Raw genomic sequence first — 18899 nt, forward strand, 5'->3', positions numbered from 1 at the left:
TCTTGAAAGCGTATAACTTGGACTTGTGATTTGGGATTGTACTGTGATAGTTACAAGTCCTGAGGCATTCAGTATGTATTGGTTAAGTTATATAAAACCTATATTAAAATGTAATTAAAGTGTAAGTATGAATCGTAGTTAAAATAGGAATTTTTAAGCCAATATTAAGTTTGGTGTTGGAGTGATATTACTTGAAAAGTGGCCTAGCACAACGCTAACCCAGGTTTGAGCCCTGATATTCCATATGGTCTCCCCGAGCACCTCTAGAAGTAATTTTTGAGTTCAGAACCAGGAATAACCCCTGAACATCACTGGGTGTGATAAAGAAAAAAAAAGTGCTTTAAGTCTCTTTTCCCCCTTATAAATCAATTTTCCCCTTTCTCCATACAAATATACAGTGCATATATTTTATACATATGTTCCTTCTCATGAAATAAAATTAGTACTTAGAGAAACTTTCCAAGTTTAATTATTATATCAGAACTGGAGAAGAGAATCATTAATGTTTAAATTTACTTATGGAGAAAAATTTAAAGTTGAAACATAATTTTGATACTGATTCAGAATGTCAAGGAGATATTAATCCTCTATAAAATTAGCATAGCACCCCAATTAAGTCATTCAGATGAATGCAGGGTCGTATTTGCAAATGAATGTGTAGCATTCAAAATATATGCAGCTGTGGAACTCTCAGCTGAATCCTCTTTCCAGCTTCTGCTGTTGGTGACAGTTTCCAGTAGCAACTTTGTTCCTGTCCTTCATGTTGAGAGTATGGACTCCTGCCTGCATTTTGGGGGCATAGAAAGGGGCTAGATTGTGGATGGTGTAAAGAATAGGTTGATGCGTTCTGAAGCATTTCTCTTGGCATATTGTCAGTAGGTAGAGTGGTTAAGAAAATTTTTGGCTGAACTAGATGGCACAGTCTCTAATATTACCATTTGTTTTCTCAAGAGGTAATGACTTCAGTTGTTTTTTAATTTCTTTAAAGTCTTTATTTGAAAGTGCTAACATCAGTATACTTAGGCCGCATTTCAAATTGTAGTTGATGACAGAAAAAGCAAGATGTGAAATGCTTTGTCTGAAGGACAGATGCTTTTAGGTCTACATCTATGAGCATTCCAGAATCCCATATATATATATATGACAAGATTCCTTATTGTACCTAGCGGAACACCCTTGACCATGCTGTTATGGTAGATCTTAATATTCTTCCAGGCCTTCTTCCCTATTTCTCATGTGTAGCATTTATTCCAGCCACACTAAACGTAGTAAAGTTTCTACTCTGTAGCTTTACTTCTTTCTTCATCATTTACCGAACAATCATCTTAGATCTTCACAGAGTCCTGTGTTCTAACTGATCCTTATAGAAATTCCCCATTATTCAGCAGGTTACTGGAGTAAGCTGCAGGTCTGTCTGCTGCTCAGCTGCTGCAAGACTACAGGGGCCCAAGCTGCCAGGGCAACTGGGCTGCAAGACTCAAAGGGCCCCATGGGCCCTGGCTGCCAGGTCGTGCCTGATGCCCACCCAGGGACGCCAACACATAGCAACCACTGGGACAGAGAGAAAGAGAAGAGAGAAGTAGAACCCATGTATCTTTTATTCCTCTTAGAGTCTGAGGCCTGCTGCTGCCCCCTGGAGGTTTCTAAGAGAGAGGAAAGATATATGGACATATATACACTGGCCAGAGGTGGCTGGGGAGGCCCAGGTTCAGAAAGAAAGAGAAAGGTTTAGATACAAAGCAGACTGCATCTCTCTGATGCTTTATCTTCCTCCCCCATCCCCACAAACCAGCAGGCGCTGCTCTGGTCACTCTCTTGCCTCCCACCTACAGCCAACAGTCCAAAGTTTTTCCTTTTATGAGGGCATGTCCAGGTTTAATTGCCATACACCACCAGTCCTAAAGATATTCTTTTTTTTTTTTTTTTTTTTGGTTTTGGGTCACATCAGACAACACTCAGGAGTCACTTCTGGCTCTAAGCTCAGAAATTGCCCCTGGCAGGCTTGGGGGACCATATGGGATGCTGGATTTGAACCACTGTCCTTCTGCATGCAAGGCAAATGCCCTACCTCCATGCCATCTCTCTGACCCCAAGATATTCTTGCAATTTACTTTGAGAATTACAGCAGGAAGAGAGAAATGAAATTGAGATTTCACTTTTAGAAAGCTTAAACATTATAAGCCCAATTATAAAATACAGAAATTTAATTTTTAGAAATATTTATAGCTTTTCAAAAACATCCAATTTTTAAATTCCCTTCTAAGTGGGATTTAGGCTAATGTATTATTATTCTGTTACCCTTTGATATGTCAACCAGACTTAAGCTCAACAAGAATATACTAGTCTGAAAAGAGAAATGAAAGAAAGTGGACTAGTAGATATATATAGGGCACTCCATTCTCAGAAAACTGGATATACATTCTTCTCCAAAACTCCTGGGTCATTCTCCAGAGTAGACTACATGCTGGCCCATAAAATATACCTCCATAAAATCAAGAGGATAGAATTTGTGCAGACTACCTTCTCTTATCATAAGGCACTGAAATTTGAAGTAAAATACAAAATTAAAAAGGAAGTAAAATACAAAGGGACACAGAAGAAAAATTTTAACACCTGGAAATTAAACAGCTCACTACTGAACAACCAGTGAGCCAAAGAAGAAATCAAAAGATTCCTAGAAACAAATGCCAATGAAGACACAAATTATCAGAATTTATGGGACACAGCAAAAGTGGTACTAAGAGGAAAATTTATAGCTTTGCAAGCACACATCAGGAAGGAAGAAGGGACCTACATAAATAGCTTAATGACACAGCTTATAAAATTAGAAAAGATCAACAAAATGAACCAAGATAAGTAGGCAGAAGAAAATAACAAAGTTTAAAGCAGAAATTAATGAAGTGGAACACCCCCCAAATCTGAAAGATCAACAAAAGTAAAAGTTGGTTCTTTGAAAAAATAAACAAGATTGATAAACTACTAGCAAAACTCACAAAGAAAGTGACAGAGCGAAACTTAAAAAAACAAATTAGAATTGAAAAGGGGGAGCTTACTGCAGATAATACAAAGATTCACAGTAATCAGAGACTACTTTGAGAAACTCTATGCTACAAAACATGAGAACCTAGAAGAAATGAATAAATTCTTGGACTCTCATAATCTTCCATGGTTGAATCAGGATGATCTAGCATATCTAAACAGTTTAATCACTATTGAGGAAATTAAAATAGTAATCAAGTCTTCCAAAAAACAAAAGCTCATGTCCAGATGGATTCACTAACGAACCCTTTCAAACCTTTCAAAGAAAAGTACTACCAATCCTTGTCAGGCTCTTTTCAGGAAGTTAAAGAAACCAGACAGAGAAGCTGCCAAAAAAAAAAAAAAAACCAACAAAAAAAACTAAAGACCATATCCCTGATGAACACAGATGCAAAGATCCTTAATAAAATCATGGCAAATAGGATCCAATGCTTTATCAAGAAGGTCATACACCATGACCAAGTAGGCTTCATCCCAGGAATGCAAGAATGGTTTAACATACATAAATCAACATGATAACATTATTCAACAAAAGGAAAAATAAAAACCATATGATCATATCAATAGATGCAGAGAAAGAATTTGATAAAGTCCAACATCCATTTATGATAAAAAAAAAACTCTCAACAAGATGGAAATGGAAATGGGAGGAATTTTTCTCAATATAGTCAAGACCATTTACCACAATCCAATGGCAAATATTCTCAATAGAGATAAACTAAAAGCCTTTCCTCTCAAATCTGGTACAAGACAAGGTTGCCCCCTCTCATCACTCCTATTCAACACAGTACTCTAAGTACTTGCCATAGCAATTAGGCAAGAAAAAGATATCCAGGGCATTCAGATAGGAAAGGAAGAAGTCAAGGTCTCACTGTTTGCAAATGACAGGATATTATATATATGAAACCCTAAGAAAGCTCTACCAAAAAACTTCTAGAAACAATAGATTCATATAACAAAGTGGCCAGCTACAAAATTAACATGCAAAAACCAATGTCCTTCTTTTACACAAATAATGATAGAGAAGAAATGAACATTAAAAAAAGCAATCCCATTCACATTAGTACCACACACACTCAAATATCTTGGAGTCAACTAAAAAGATGAAGGACCTATACAGAGAAAACTACTACAAAACACTGCTTAAAGAAATAAAAGAGGACACAAGGAAATAGAAACCATACCCTGTGCATGGATTGAGAGGATTAATATAATTAAAATGGCAATACTTCCCAAAGTTTTGTACAGATTTAATGCAATTCCTCTAAGAATACCCATGATATTCTTCAAAAAAGTGGATCAAACACTCCTAAAATTTATTTGGAACAGTGAACACTCACAAATAGCTAAAGCAACCCTTAGGAAAAAAAAGATGGGAGGCATCACTTTACCCCAACTTTAAATTGTACTACAAAGCAATAGTCATTAAAAAAAAAAGTTTGGGGCCAGAGCAGTGGCACAAGTGGTAAGGCATCTGCCTTGCCTGTACTAGCCTAGGACTGACTGCGGTTTGATCCCCTGGTGTCCCAAATGGTTCCCCAAGCCAGGAGTGATATCTGAGCGAATAACCAGGAGTATCCCCTGAGCATCACTGGGTGTGGCCCAAAAACCAAAAAAAAAAAAAGTCTTATATTTAATAATTTTCTAAATATATATATATATTGACTAGGTTAAGTTTGAGACTTACTATTTATATAATTCTTTCTATTTTATAAAATAATGTTGGAATGCATATTAGCTTAAAGTAAATCAAGTTAGTGGGATACTGTCACTCTTCCTAGAGCACTCGCATCTACATGTTGAGCTGAATATATAATACCCTGAAGAAAGGAATATAGGACAGTTTGTTAGGTTCAGGCATAAATGGCTCTACAGTTTACCATCCCCATCTCTATTACTACCTCTGAAACACTTCTTCAGGCTGTCTTCTGCAGGAAACATGTAACTGAGAACTCACTGAATTCTGGCAGTATCCTTGAGCCCTCATTCACCCCAGTATGGTAGCATTGGGGTCTCTCAGAGATGCTTGTTCTAGAGAAGGACCAAGGATTTTCAGATCTCAGAAAATTTAAGTGAGCATCAGAGAACAGTTTCTCTAGAAGTAGAATCAAATCTCTTACCTACTTACCTTCTGTATTCAGAAGCACAGTTCTCATCAGTGTTCCATCTTTCCCAAGGGAGACCATAAAATGGAGTCATATTTTATATTTCTAATTTATTCCAAATTCCCCCCTACTTTATTTTTGGTATGGAGTTCTCTCAAGTTGGATTCAGAGCCCTAGGGACACTTATTATTCTCAACCACCCAGACTCTTTGCTCAATGCTAGGACATGAAGATATGGTGTTTCTGCCTATCTGGGATCCACCAGGGCCAGTCCAGAAGTGCTCAGGCCCCCAGGGTTATATCCAATGATGCTTTGGGCGTACTGGGAATTAAACCCTTTATCATCTATCTCCCTATCCCCACCCTTGTATCTGTCTCTTTTGGGGGGTAGGATCATTTGGACCACACCCACTGATGCTTAGGACTTCATGCTTTGTGATTTAGGGTCACCCCTATTGGTATTCAGAGGACTATATGCAGTGTCAGAGATCCAACTAGGGTTCACCTCTTATAAGACAAAACTTTCCCCACTGTATAACCTCTCTGATCTTTTTATAGAAGACTTTTAAACCATTTTTTGGTCACAGTATTAATTTAACTGTCTTTTCAAAGGACTTTCTTTATATAAATAAACTGGATTTATGTCCTTTCTCCTCTGATGATACAAAAACATTAGGAAAACAAATATTCAGCTTAAGGCCCAATATAAACTATTCTATAATTATGGGACCAAGCACCCTGGAATATGGCTGCACAGATAAGTCGAACTGTTTATTGGCTGGCAGCAGTGCTCACTCAAAGTTTACTTTTTCATCTTGATGTAGAATCTGAGCATAGCCATCCAAGGATGATTGAATGGTATCCTTGTTTAATGTGCCAGTAGGTGCACTGTTTAAACACCAATGAATGTAAGCAAAGTTGACCCTCAGAGGCATAACCCCTGGATCTGTGGTCCTTGTGCAGAGCAGAGTTGTTGGCCATACTGCATAGCACAAAGCTGAGTCTACAGGGACCTGTAGCTTCCCATTTGGGTAGGATGATGAGGGCACTTTGCTGAAAAAAGGAGGAATATTTGTTTCTTTTTCTTTTTTTCTTTTTGGTTTTTGGGTCACACCCAGTGGTACTCAGGTTACTCCTGGCTGTCTGCTCAGAAATAGCTCCTGGCAGGCATGGGGGACCATATGGGACACCGGAATTCGAACCAACCACCGTTGGTCCTGGATCGGCTGCTTGCAAGGCAAATGCCGCTGTGCTCTCTCTCCGGGCCCTTTTTTTTTTTTTTTTTTTAAAGAATTTTGTTTCTGAGATAACTGGGAACCAGTGAAATATTTATTTCCGGGATGGGAGAGTGCAGTGAGGTTTTCAGTAAAGTAGCTTTACATTCTGAAATACAAAGAAAGTCATCCCTGACCCAATCACTTTCCCTATGATGGCCTTTGCTTGTGTCAGCTGTGAGCAGCCCAGAAATGCTCTGTCAGGACTGATTCTTCTTCTTTCTTCCACAGTATCTGCTTTCAAATGAAAGATTGTGCCAGAGTGAAGCCCTTTATGCCTTTTTGAGCCCTTCTCCTGACTACCTCAAGGTTATTGATGTGCCGGGGAAAAAGCCCAGTTTTTCATTATCCTCATTTCTGGAAAGACTTCCTCGTGATTTTTTCTCCCACCAGGAGGTGAGCAGTCTAACTGGCATGACATTTTCACGGTATAGTTAAACTGATGTCTTTCTGGAAGCTGTTTGAAGGGAGGAACAGAAAGTTGCTGCAAACAACCAAGTAGAAAGCAGATAAATTGAATTTTCTATTACTATCATTGTTATATCTTGGGACATATATTTGTGCTCCCCTACCAGCCATCTGGAAGATTTAAGATACAGAATTAAAAAGATGAGGTCGGGGCTGGAGAGGTGGCACTAGAGGTAAGGTGTCTGCCTTGCAAACGCTAGCCAAGGAAGGACCGCAGTTTGATCCCCCGCGTCCCCCCAAGCCAGGGACAATTTCTGAGCGCTTAGCCAGGAGTAACTCCTGAGCATCAAACGGGTGTGCCCCCCCCAAAAAAAAAAAGATGAGGTCAGCAAATAAAAGGTGGAAGGGAGACTCGCTAGGAGCTGCTCTTGGCAAAGCTGATGGACAGGCAGCCCTTTTATAGTGAAGGAGTTGAAAGAGAAGGTTCTGGAGCAGAGTATGCACTTGAGGGAGAGACGGTAGGTTTTTGGACTGAGAGGAATGTTCACCCTCTTCTTGCTCCTGCAACTTTAGCTCTGCCCTCTCTGCAGACATTTGGGTAAACTCCTGTTGTCCCTCCACTACCTGGGCCTGGTTCTCTGTGACTGTACATCCCTCTGCTCAATGAAACGGTTCTTCATGCATCTGTCACTCTCTCCCAGTGGCAGCAGGCTATTAAAGTCTGGAACTAGTCACTACCATCACTCTTTTGTTCCAGCCTGGGGCCTGAAGTGTAATGAATTTTGAAGTGAAACTTGCTGATAGGAAGATCAGGAAATGAGAATAGCTGAACTGTAAAAACTTGAGTGTGAGTTTTAAGCATATTGGCATCACTCTAATATGCCTACCCTTCTTAAAAAATAAGCAAGCAGAGATAAAATTATTTCCAGTTAAAAATTTAAAAAAAAGCCTAAAGTTCAAATGGTTAGAAAACTTAGGATCTAGCTCATTATTTAGACAGTCAACAGGTTTTCAAAACTATTTTCAAGTTCACATAAGGTTTGAGGATCCAGCTTTTCCATGAAATTTGTTACGCATGCCCTCTTTATTGAAAATACATTATTTCTGTACATAGGAAAGTTTAAAGGCGTATGTAAGGCTGAATTATGTGCATGTGGTTTGGAATTGACATGTAGAAGGAGAACAATTCTACCAACTTTCTTGGCTAAGTGCTGTGCTTCCTGTGACTTTTCTGAGCATCCAGGAGGAGACCGAGGAAGACAGTGACCTGTCAGACTATGGGGATGATGTGGATGGAAAAAAAGACTCCTTGGCTGAACCATGTTTCATGCTGATTGGGGAGATTTTTGAACTTCGAGGAAGTAAGTTTCTTGATATTATTTGGTTGATATTTGGTGCTTAAGTATTAATATTAGCATGTACATATGCATACTTACTATTCCTTTTCCTTTTTTTTTAAATAAGAAATGTCTTTTTATTCACCAAATCCTTATAAAGGCCAAGGTGATTAATAATGATACCATCATTGTACTCACAGAGCCTAGCTTGGTCCTGACATCCCATGCCATGTTCCAACAGTGCTAAAAGGCTGAATAATATGATTTTCTTTGGATGTGATTTACTATAGCTTATTGTTTCATTATCAAAGGGTATATGGAAAATAATTTTGCTTGAAAGAGGAAGAGCTTTGTTGCTAAAAGTGATGTTTTTCAGCTGTGGATATAGGAATGCTCTAGCCTTACTTTTCAGTCACCTGTCTTCCCAAAGTAGAGTGGATACCAGGTAGGGTGAATGGGGGAATTTGGTCTCCTAGGAGACATTGGGCAGGGTTTAGAAACATTTTTGGTTGTTACAACTTGGGAGATAAAGCTACTGGCATCTTGTGAGTAGATACTAGGGGTTCTGTTCTGTATCCTGTAGTGCACATACAGGCAATGTGTGAGAGATGTTCCACCCACATGATGAGAGCCCTAAGGTAGAGCCAAGTGAAAGTTCCTAGTATAGCCAAGTAAAGATCATTGTAGCATTTTTCTAGGAGATTTCCTCCTAAAGCTTTACCGATAAAATTGGGCAAACCAGGGGCCGGAGAGATAGTATGTAGGTAAGGCATTTGCCTTTCATGCAGGAGGTCATCGGTTTGAATCCCTGCGTCCCATATGGTCCCCCGTGCCTGCCAGGAGCAATTTCTGAGCCTGGATCCAGGAATAACCCCTGAGCACTACTGGGTGTGACCCAAAAACCACCAAAAAAAAAAAAAAATTTGGGCAAACCATACTAGTTGGCTTTTGGGTTCTGAGTAGGACCCTTCCCACCAATACTTCCACAGATTCCCGACTCTTATACATTCAACCAGTGCAGTTCAGCCAAGGTGTCTTTCTTTCTGTCCACATCATCCTCATAGTTTGACAGGTCACTACCCTCCTCGATCTTCTCCTGGACACTCAGAAAAGTCATAGGAAGCACAGCACTTAGTCAATAAAGTTGGTAGAGTTGTTCTCCCCTTCTACAAGTGTCAATTCCAAACCACAAGTCACAATCCTTGCAGCCCTAGTCCTAGGCAGAGATATGACAAGTACACCTCACTGCCTGGAAGGAAGCAAAGGGGAAGAGCAAAGGTCTGCAGGGCACACTGGGAATTCTACACAGCACCCAGTGGAATGTTACCCTGGGAACAGGACTCTGCCTGCTCTGATTAGCATCTTTTCCCTTGGGGGCAATTTTGTTTTGTGTATGTCTATGTCTTTTTATCTAATTGTCTACTCTTTGGGCTATACTGATGATACCCAAGCCTATTTCTGTCTCTGAAATCAGAAATTATCCCTGGAAATGTTTGGGGACCTTATGTGTTGCCAGGTATTGAAACTGGATTATCCACAGGCAAACAAGCATTATCTTGTACTACATCCTGTACTATCTTTCTGAACCTGAGAATGTTCATTTTAGCACAGTTTCAAAATTGGAAAGTTAGAATTAAACTTTAGAAATAGGGGGTAGTTGAGTAATTTAAGAAATATCTATGTAATGGACTCATCCAAATATGAATCATCTTTTTTTTAAATAAAAGAAGCCATATTTTTACACCAGGAAAATAGGTCAAAGGATTAGAGCACATGCATAGCATCAGATACCATACATACCACATGGTCCTCCTGAATACCACTGCTATGTGTCCCTTGTGGTCCCTAGCACTCACTGTTGGGCCTGAACAACAGGTTTTCACCTGGAGTGGTCCTGAAACTCCCCACACATTGCTTAGGAGACTTTCCAGCACGCCCCCAATTAAGAGCTCTTACATACTTTTGACACTTATATAGAGAATGTTGAATTTGATTCCATGTCAACAGAAAAAATAGGACCTAAGATATTACTAAGATTTAATTAGATTCAGTATAGACAGAAAAGACAAATTCTTTTCCCCAAGTTTGACCCCTTTTCAGGGACCTCTCCCATTGAACATGTGTAGGTAAGAATGAGGAGGCACCACCCCAGCTTTTTGTCAGTGGTTCTGTGTAGAGCACAAAGGGTTTAAAAGACTCAGTGAATGTGGGGTCAGTCAGAATTGGATTAGGGTCCAGCCCCTGTCATTGTGGTGTGCAGTTTCCACCCACTTGCTTATTCAGAAGCACCTTTGGTTTTGCTAGTGACATTTCAGGGAAGAATAAATTGGGTGTTGTTTATAAGTAGTTGTCATGTATTTACCATCAGCACAATACCCTGTTGCTGGGCTGTGTCTGTGACCTTGGATTACTTAGTCCTACGTAAGAATAGTGGGACTGTTTCTCAGGTGGTTCCGCTTGCAGAAATTAGAGATCAGGGTCTAGTTGCATCAGTGATGGGAGGAAATTTGCAGCACCATCATTTCTGCTTTCTGTCCTCATTGAGTAGGTTATTCTTGAGCATGGGTAAACTAGTTGCTGGGCTGCTGAGCATTCTTCCTGAGTGGCAAGTGCCCTCAGACCCTTGAGAGGGAAAGGCAGAGCAGAGCAAAGTTCTCTTAACTGTGGCAGGAATGCTTTATGCCTAGGTACAAGGATTGAACAAGTGTGTATTCCAGATTCCATCAGAATCTAAGGCAAGTTTGAGCTGTGGAGGTTTCAGCTCCAAGATTTTGAACTTTTTGGAAGATGAGCCACATGGTTCTCACAGATACTTAGATGACATTAAAGTTAGAAATGACTGAATGATTTTTACACTTAGTCTGAATACGGTGCTCATTATCAATATATGTATTTGTGTGTGTAAGTGTATGGGGGAAAGAGTGAAAGAGAGAGGAAGTGAGAGAGAGAGAGAGAGAGAGAGAGAGAGAGAGAGAGAGAGAATTGAGAGCCTTGTTCAGAAGTGTTGGCTTCAAAAATCCTGGCTCCTGAGGCCAGAGCAGTGGCACTAGAGGTAAGGCCACTGCCTTGCAAGCGCTAGCCTAAGACGGACTTTGATATGATTCCCCAGCATCCCATATGGTCCCCCCAAGCCAGGAGTGATTTCTTAGTGCATAGCCAGGAGTAACCTCTGAGCATCAATGGGTGTGGCCCAAAAACAACAATAACAAAAAAGAGAGAAAAAAAAAGAAAATCCTGGATCTTTTGTAACCAAGTCTGAAGGTCTATTTCCTCTGGTGCTAGTAGCCAAGCAATTCAGCTAAGGGAGAAGCATGAATGTTTATGTATGTGGAACGTATGTTTGAGATTCCAGTTCATGGACCTAACATCTCTCCATAGTTTTTCTATGAAAATGCATCTGCCATTAGAGCATATATCTGTAAACCCTTCCTGCCAGACACTCTGGCATACAAATGACTGACAAGAAGAGTCCTTTTCTAGGGAGGCCATCAGGCTTACGATGATTATCTCCAATTATGGCAATCTCCAATTGCAGCCATTCTCTACAAATCACTTTTTTTTTTCTCCAAAGGCATAAAAATGTTTAAAAATACTTGATCATGTATGAGCTCTCATTCAAGTGGGAATTTTCAGGCCCATCGGTTCATTAATATTTCAAAATATTTGTCAACATTTGATGATAGATATTCTCATTCATCAGTAGGGTGTTAGAAAGTTGGGTCTAACCAGCCAGAAATGTAAAACAGGAATTGATTGTTGCGTACTAGTGGAAACCAGATGCAGCGTTAGTAGCCTGAGGATACATGAAATAAAGTTTGCATTCCACTCACAGGCTCTGCTGTTGTTTAGACATCAAAAAGCCATAAAAACGTTAGGTTTCATTGCCTCACTTGCTAAGTGTGAAATAAAAGCTTTAGAAGAATTTTCCTCGGCAGAAGCTTGCAAACCTAGACCAAACTCTACAAATATGAAAGCACAGATTTGGTGTCAGGATGAAGATGGAGTTAAACATTGAGACTGATGCAGGAGAGATGTTTCAAAAGGCTGGTGCATAGGCTTTGCATACAGAGGATCCTGGGTTCCATCTCTGGCACCACATTGTGGCCCGAGCTGCAAACTGCAAGTAGCCACCAGTCACTGCTGTTGCCCCCCAAATAAACTATTAATTTTCCTTTGTACAGTTTTGAAAATGTCCTAACTGTGGTATTACATAGTAACACTTTTCCCTGGATTTGTATTTTAGTGTTTAAATGGGTGAGAAGAACACTAATTTCACTTGTTCAGGCCGCTTTTGGAAGAACCATCAACAAGTAAGTTGTACAGAATTAGTTTTGAATTCATGTCCCCACCCTTTGCCTTTCAGAGTCATATTGTTTTCCTGGGATAGTAGCTAGTGATTTCTCTAACTGAACTTATTTACATCATTTTTGTTTAAAATATGATTCCAAGATTGGATAGGAAAGCAGATATCTGAAAGAATTTCTCCAGTGGAACGTATGTATGGTGAACCAGAACCGAGCTTCTTAAACTAGGTGGTAACCATTTGTGGGTCATGTAGCTTTTAAAAAAAATTATTATGAAATATATTCTTTTTTAAAAAACACTTTAAACACCATGGCTTACAAAGCTGTTCATAATACAGTTGTTTTAGTTTCCCAGCACCAGTTCTACCTGCATGGCCTTCCCTTCATCATTGTTTCCACCCCAACCTGCCCCTTAGGTCTGCCCCCTTAGCAGGCACAAAATAATTTATTTTATACTGCTTGTTACAACAAAATAGCTGTTGAGATTATCAAGAAATATATCAGTAAAAAAATAATGTATGGAAATTGTTATATCTCACAATGGGGTTATTAGAGTAATTGAGGGTTTACTGAGCTCTTTGTTACCAGCTGAGCCTTCTGCATTAGTTTTTCTTTTTTAATTTATTGAGCTTAGTTGGCTTCTATACTACCTTCCCATCTAATTTGGTATGCTCCTACTGGGATGTCAGTATTGTGAATTTGTCAAATGCAGCCTCACTCTATGAGCTGTAGAACTGGGACAATAATCGGCCCACTCCTTCCCGAGGGTGTCCCAGAGTTTTCAGCTCTATAATCCTTGTATCCTGATTTTTTTTTGTCAGTTTGGCATCATTGCAGCATTTATGATGCAGTGAAGTGACTCTTTGCATAGCAACAGCTGTGAGGTGTGGGTGCAGCTGCCAGGGCTTTAGCAGGGTTGGGATTCAGCCTGTTTCCTCTTTCTAAGGATTCCCCAGAGTTTTAGTTCAAAGACCAGTGTGCTTTTGAGTTTTGGCATCTTGGCTTGCATCTCCTGCATTATTAGTCATCAATCTGTGAAGCTGGGGCATTGTTAACATGGTGGTAACTGTGGGATGTGGGTCATAAAATAAATTTCGTAATATTTTTTTACAGTAGCAATTTGATTTGTTTGCCTGTTTTACTTATAGCTTGGGATGCATACAATTCTTTTTCCACAGGCAAAAAGTATTTGTAAGTGAAAAAAATTTAGATAACCCAGATGCCAGAATGATAATTTGGGGGTTAAAGACAAATGGATTGCATGTGGCTGACCTGAGTTTGAATTACTAGGTATTACTAGGTGTGACCCAAATGCTTTCCTAAAGTCTACAAACTCTAAACCAGAATACAATTTTAGAACATTCACTTTCTGACTGATAGGGGCTAGATTGATTTTAGAAAGTTCACTTTTCGTTATGACCATTTTGAGTGTTATTTATTTACTTACTTATTTATGGGGTCTTCCAGGCAGTGCCCAGGTGCTTGAGGTTCACTGCCTCTGACATGACCAGCAGTGGGGTGCTACTAGGATTAGCACTTGGTGGTCCTCAGTGTCATTACAATGATAGAGATTGAAATCAAATCCTTGTGAATGCAAGTCATGTGTTCCTTACTTCTGAACTATCTCCTGCCCCCTTGAGTAGAATGTTTTCAGATTGCGTGGTGGAAGTTATTTATGTATATATATTTTTTATCTTCCATTGGACTGTATTCAAAGAAAAAATGTTGAGTATTTTTCTGAAAACTATGTTTTAGAGAAGAAACAGCTGCCCCACTCAATTGCACCTAGGCTGCTATTGCCCCTCACATCCCCATTTCTCTGGTCCCCCTCCACAAAAAAATTTGAACAAGCCTGTAATTGTTCTAATACCCCTGGGAAAATCTTAGACTTTTCAGGCAAAGTGAAATTAGAATGAACATCACGTAAGTATTTATTTGGAGGGAAAACAAGCCATGCATTTTTTTAAGTCAGGGTAACATTAAAATGGGAATTACATCTGTTAATATCTGAGTTTCCATTAGAGTCAATGCTTGTATCATTTAATGCCATCATTTGAAATCAGAGGTTTCCAACTTTTCATGCCTGCCAACCATCACAAGTCCACGGATCAGCAGTAAAAAAAAACAAACAGCACTATCCTGCAGTGTTATTGCATTATTCATATATGTGAAAGTTTGAATCTCCCTGACTCTCAGCGTTCTGAAAGAGAATCATTCTAACTTCTTGAACTATAAAAATATATCAACTGCTGAAAAGGAGGGTCTGGGAAGTAAGGAATCACCTTTTATACAACAAAGAAGTTTTCAGATAAAGATGACCAGATATTTTATCTGGTGAAAGAACTAGTTGGCAAACGTATAGACATGATTAATTAGTATTATAATTTTATTATATAAATCTTTAGTTCTTATGAGGAATATCACATACAATCCTCTTATTGATTTACAAATATATTTTCCTTGATAAATGATAAGTAAAATTTTTACTTCAATTATTTTTTTTTCCCTTTGGCAATTTTTATTTTATTTTGTTTTTTTTTTTTTTAGTTTTTATTTTTTTATTTTTTTTTATTTTTTTTTATTTTTTTTTAATTATGACAACAAAAATGCAAAGAAAGAGGACAGGGTAAAGTTACAGTGGAAGCCCAATCACCCATAAACAGAATTCTCGGTAGTGCCATCGATGATATCCCAGCCTTGAACTTTCAGCCAAAGAACATTAATAGAAACAAAACTGAACCCCTGTACAATACAATTACTTTGTCCCTCAAATCCCCAGTTGTAGTACATACTATTTCTTAGCAGCACACAATATAATCTAAAGGCATTAGACTTATGTAACTCCTTAAACATTGAGGGCAAAGTACATTTCTCTAGTTCCATGCACATGCTAACTAGTTTAAGTTAACATCAAAAGTTTTAGTGGCTTGTTTTTCTTAAGAATTGGAGTCAAGGGATCATAGTAAAAAATGGTATTAAAGTGGCATTTGTTTGCATAGGCCCACCAAAACATAAGGGACATGGAAAGATAAATTATGGTCTAAATACAAGGAGTCCTTACCCCTGAAGTTTCCTGGCACAGGACTGATTCTAGGCTCCAGGCAAATTAGTTTGTCCAATTCAAGTCATCATCTGTAGTGGCAATACACCTCCATTCCTCACATAGTCTCTGTTGTTGGTATCATGCTTCTGTATTAAAGATCCTGGAGTCTGCATATCCCATATTGCAGTCAGGATGGTGCAGAGCATCCTCTCGTGTCACCTCACACTTAAGGGGGACTAGAGAGAACCATGTCCTGTAGAGCAGGTCATTGTTACTGTCAAGTCTTCTCAGTGTAAACGGAAGTCTCTTTTTAAGAGGTCGATGTCAGACCCTTGGTAGTGTTTTTCCTGGTAGAGGACTGCTTCCAGCTGTTGCTGTAAAAGACCTTGGATGTTTCGTAGTTAGCTTGCCTGGTTCCGGCGTGAATACTTCAATTATTTTTAAGATTAAAAAATGTTTCAGAGTAATGTGCTTAGGTATTGTGGTATGAACAGTTTTTGTTTTAATCATAATGGCCCGTTTGCCTTATTTCACTCAAAATCAATCTTCCTGTTTTTTTATTTTTATTTTTTTTTTATTTTTGGGCCATACCCGGCTATGCTCAGGGGTTACTCCTGGCTGTCTGCTCAGAAATAGCTCCTGGCAGGCACGGGGGACCATATGGGACACCGGGAATCGAACCAACCACCTTTGGTCCTGGATCGGCTGCTTGCAAGGCAAACACCGCTGTGCTATCTCTCCCCCCACCCCTTTTTATTTTTTTTTAAACCATGCCTGGTGGTGCTCAGAGACTGCTCCTGGCAGTGTTTGGAGGACTGTGTGGTACTGGGGTTGGAACCCGGGGCCCCTGCATGTAGTGTGTGCACTCCAGCTCTGTGAGCCAACCCCGGCTCCTAAGGTGGTCGTCTTATCCTTAGAAATGATAAGCTTTGGCAAAATATATATATATGTGTGTGTGTGTGTGTGTGTGTGTGTGTGTGTGTGTGTGTGTGTGTGTGTGTGTGTGTGTATCTCCAAAGTGGCCCTCCTTTCCTTAAGACTCCAGACTTACTTTTTTCCTCTTACAATAAATGTTGTATGTTTTCTTTGCTTCTCCTGGCAGGCATCTTGATTTTTCATGATCAGAGGAGCAACACTGGTTTGTGTGAGTTGATGGCAGAGAGCAGTCATTTCCAGGGGCCTGAAGAAAGGCTGATATAGGCAGGCTGTTCTTTCCAGTGGGCATATGCTTCCAATCAGACAGAGAAACTACACAGTACCCGGGCCTTGACTGTTTTTGCCATTAGCATATGGTGACATGTCACAAAACTGAGTAGTGTGTGCCTCTTGCCTCTTGCCTCATGCCAACTCTCATGTCACATTCCAGAATTACTTCAAAATATACATGGCGCCCCCTTCCCTCAGAGGGCTGGGAAGGCTTGCCTTGCACATAGCTGGTCTAACTTCAATTCCCAGAACCCTATATGGTCCCCTGATCCTACCAGGAGTGATGCCTGAGCACAGGGCTAGGTGTGAGCCTGAGTGCAGATATGCCCCCCCTTTTCTACCAAAAAAGGTAGTTCTTCCTGGGTCTATGCTTGCATGAAGGTGAGGTCTAAATGGGTAGAAAATATTTAGCTGATGCCTTTGGTAAAAGTTACTACCTAATTTAAGATATAGATGGAAAATTCCTCAGATCTCTGGGGGATCAGCGAATAAACCAAAGCACAAACAAATAGTATCCAGGGAGCTGGCCCTTAGACAGGATTTTTTCAGGAAAGCCAGTAGGACAGCTGTACTATTAAGTTAGTAACACAATTTTACTTGGCCTCAATCTGAATGGCCACAGTTGTGAGCAATGTGATGTGGGGGAGCATGAGAGGAGATTGACCTGTAGTTGAAGTAACTTTTTCTCAGGGGAGAGGTAGACTAGGGCAGCAACTGAGAACTCACTGTGTGCCAAGTCTTGTCCTCTATTTCTTAGTGGAGTTTCAGTTTTTGCAGGACCAGTGCTTATTGTACGATGCTTTGGATTGGCTCCACCATAGCCTAGTAAAGTGCAAGCTCTACCATTTTATTCTGTGTGTTCATACCATGACATTTGCACAGAAGAGGATTCACTGGATGTCATATTTCTCAGCATGTGTCTCTGTCATTAAAGTGATGCCTCCTGTTTGTTAGACCTGACATCTCTATGTCCTGTTTTTAGTGTTACATATAACACTAAAGAAAACTCCTTAATGGACAGTTTAACTTATGACGGCTCATAAATGAATTTCAACTTCTAACTCATTCTGACATTGATACCCAAAGAGGACCTCTTTTTCACTCCTTTCAACAGACTTCCTCCTCCCACTCTCCCAACCCATCTTGGGTTCTTTTCATTGCAGATGCTGTGCCAGCAGGAGTATGGGGGACCTGGGCCATCCTTTCTAAGCCAATTGTGTGACTGTGCAGGCCAGGCACCAGCCCAGTTTTTTATTCTCCTGCAAATTTGATGCTGGCTCACCAGCAGTGCATTTGTTCATAGTTCTTCACTCGGCAAAAAAGTAGGGCATCTTCCCTGTGCTCATGGGCCCATGAGATGTTCTCTTGGTGCAGGATATGGCCTGTCATGCTTTATGCAAGTAAGACTGATAGACACCCAGAGGAAAGGCACCCTCAGAATTCCTGGAGTTAGGGGTATTGACAGCACGGAGAATATTTGCAGCTGTCAGTGCAGCAAAAATGTGTGCTTCAGGGATGACAGCATCTGTTCTTACATCAGCAACAGATCTTTGAGAGCAAATGTAATCATAGTCAATTTCTAGTTTATTCCTCAAACATTCAAATCAGTTTGTCTTTTTTTTTTTTTTTTTTTTTTGGCTTTTGGGTCACACCCGGCAGCGCTCAGGGGTTACTCCTGGCTCTACGCTCAGAAATTGCTCCTGGCAGGCTCAGGGGACCATATGGGATTTTGGGATTCGAACCACCATCCTACTGCATGCAAGGCAAACACCCTACCTCCATGCTATCGCTCTGGCCCTGGGATCAGTTTGTCTTAACCCACTGCAGGTACATGCCTACTGAGATATACAATAAACATTTCACAAAACCTCATCCTAGAAATATTTTTTTTTCTTAAAAGACAAATCCGAGACACAGTGAACTGGATTGTCAGCGAACAAATGTTGATTTACTACATTAATGTTTTCCGGGATGCTTTTTGGCCAAATGGGAATTTGGCACCACCAACTTCAATCAAGAGCCCAGAACAAAGTCAGGAGACAAAACGGAGAGCACAGCAGAAGCTACTAGAAAACATTCCAGGTGAGAGAAGGCTCCTGGTCCTGAAAGTGATAGAGAAAAAGAAATGTGAAACCCACTAAGGCAACTTTTATTGATCTCTGTCAGGAAATATGTATGAATTT

The 18899-nt window shown here is 40.0% G+C and overlaps 1 protein-coding gene across 1 annotated transcript in view; it reads left to right on the forward strand.

Annotated features, from left to right (window-relative positions):
* Window positions 1-18899, forward strand: part of SNX25 (sorting nexin 25) — a 149446-nt gene that overhangs the window by 125803 nt on the left and 4744 nt on the right. Inside the window, 4 exon segments of the mRNA XM_049772429.1 lie at window positions 6650-6814; window positions 8070-8187; window positions 12407-12473; window positions 18617-18798. Coding sequence (XP_049628386.1) covers window positions 6650-6814; window positions 8070-8187; window positions 12407-12473; window positions 18617-18798 — 532 coding nt within the window.

This window comes from Suncus etruscus, chromosome 4 (assembly GCF_024139225.1).
Source record: "Suncus etruscus isolate mSunEtr1 chromosome 4, mSunEtr1.pri.cur, whole genome shotgun sequence".
Lineage (NCBI taxonomy): Eukaryota > Metazoa > Chordata > Mammalia > Eulipotyphla > Soricidae > Suncus > Suncus etruscus.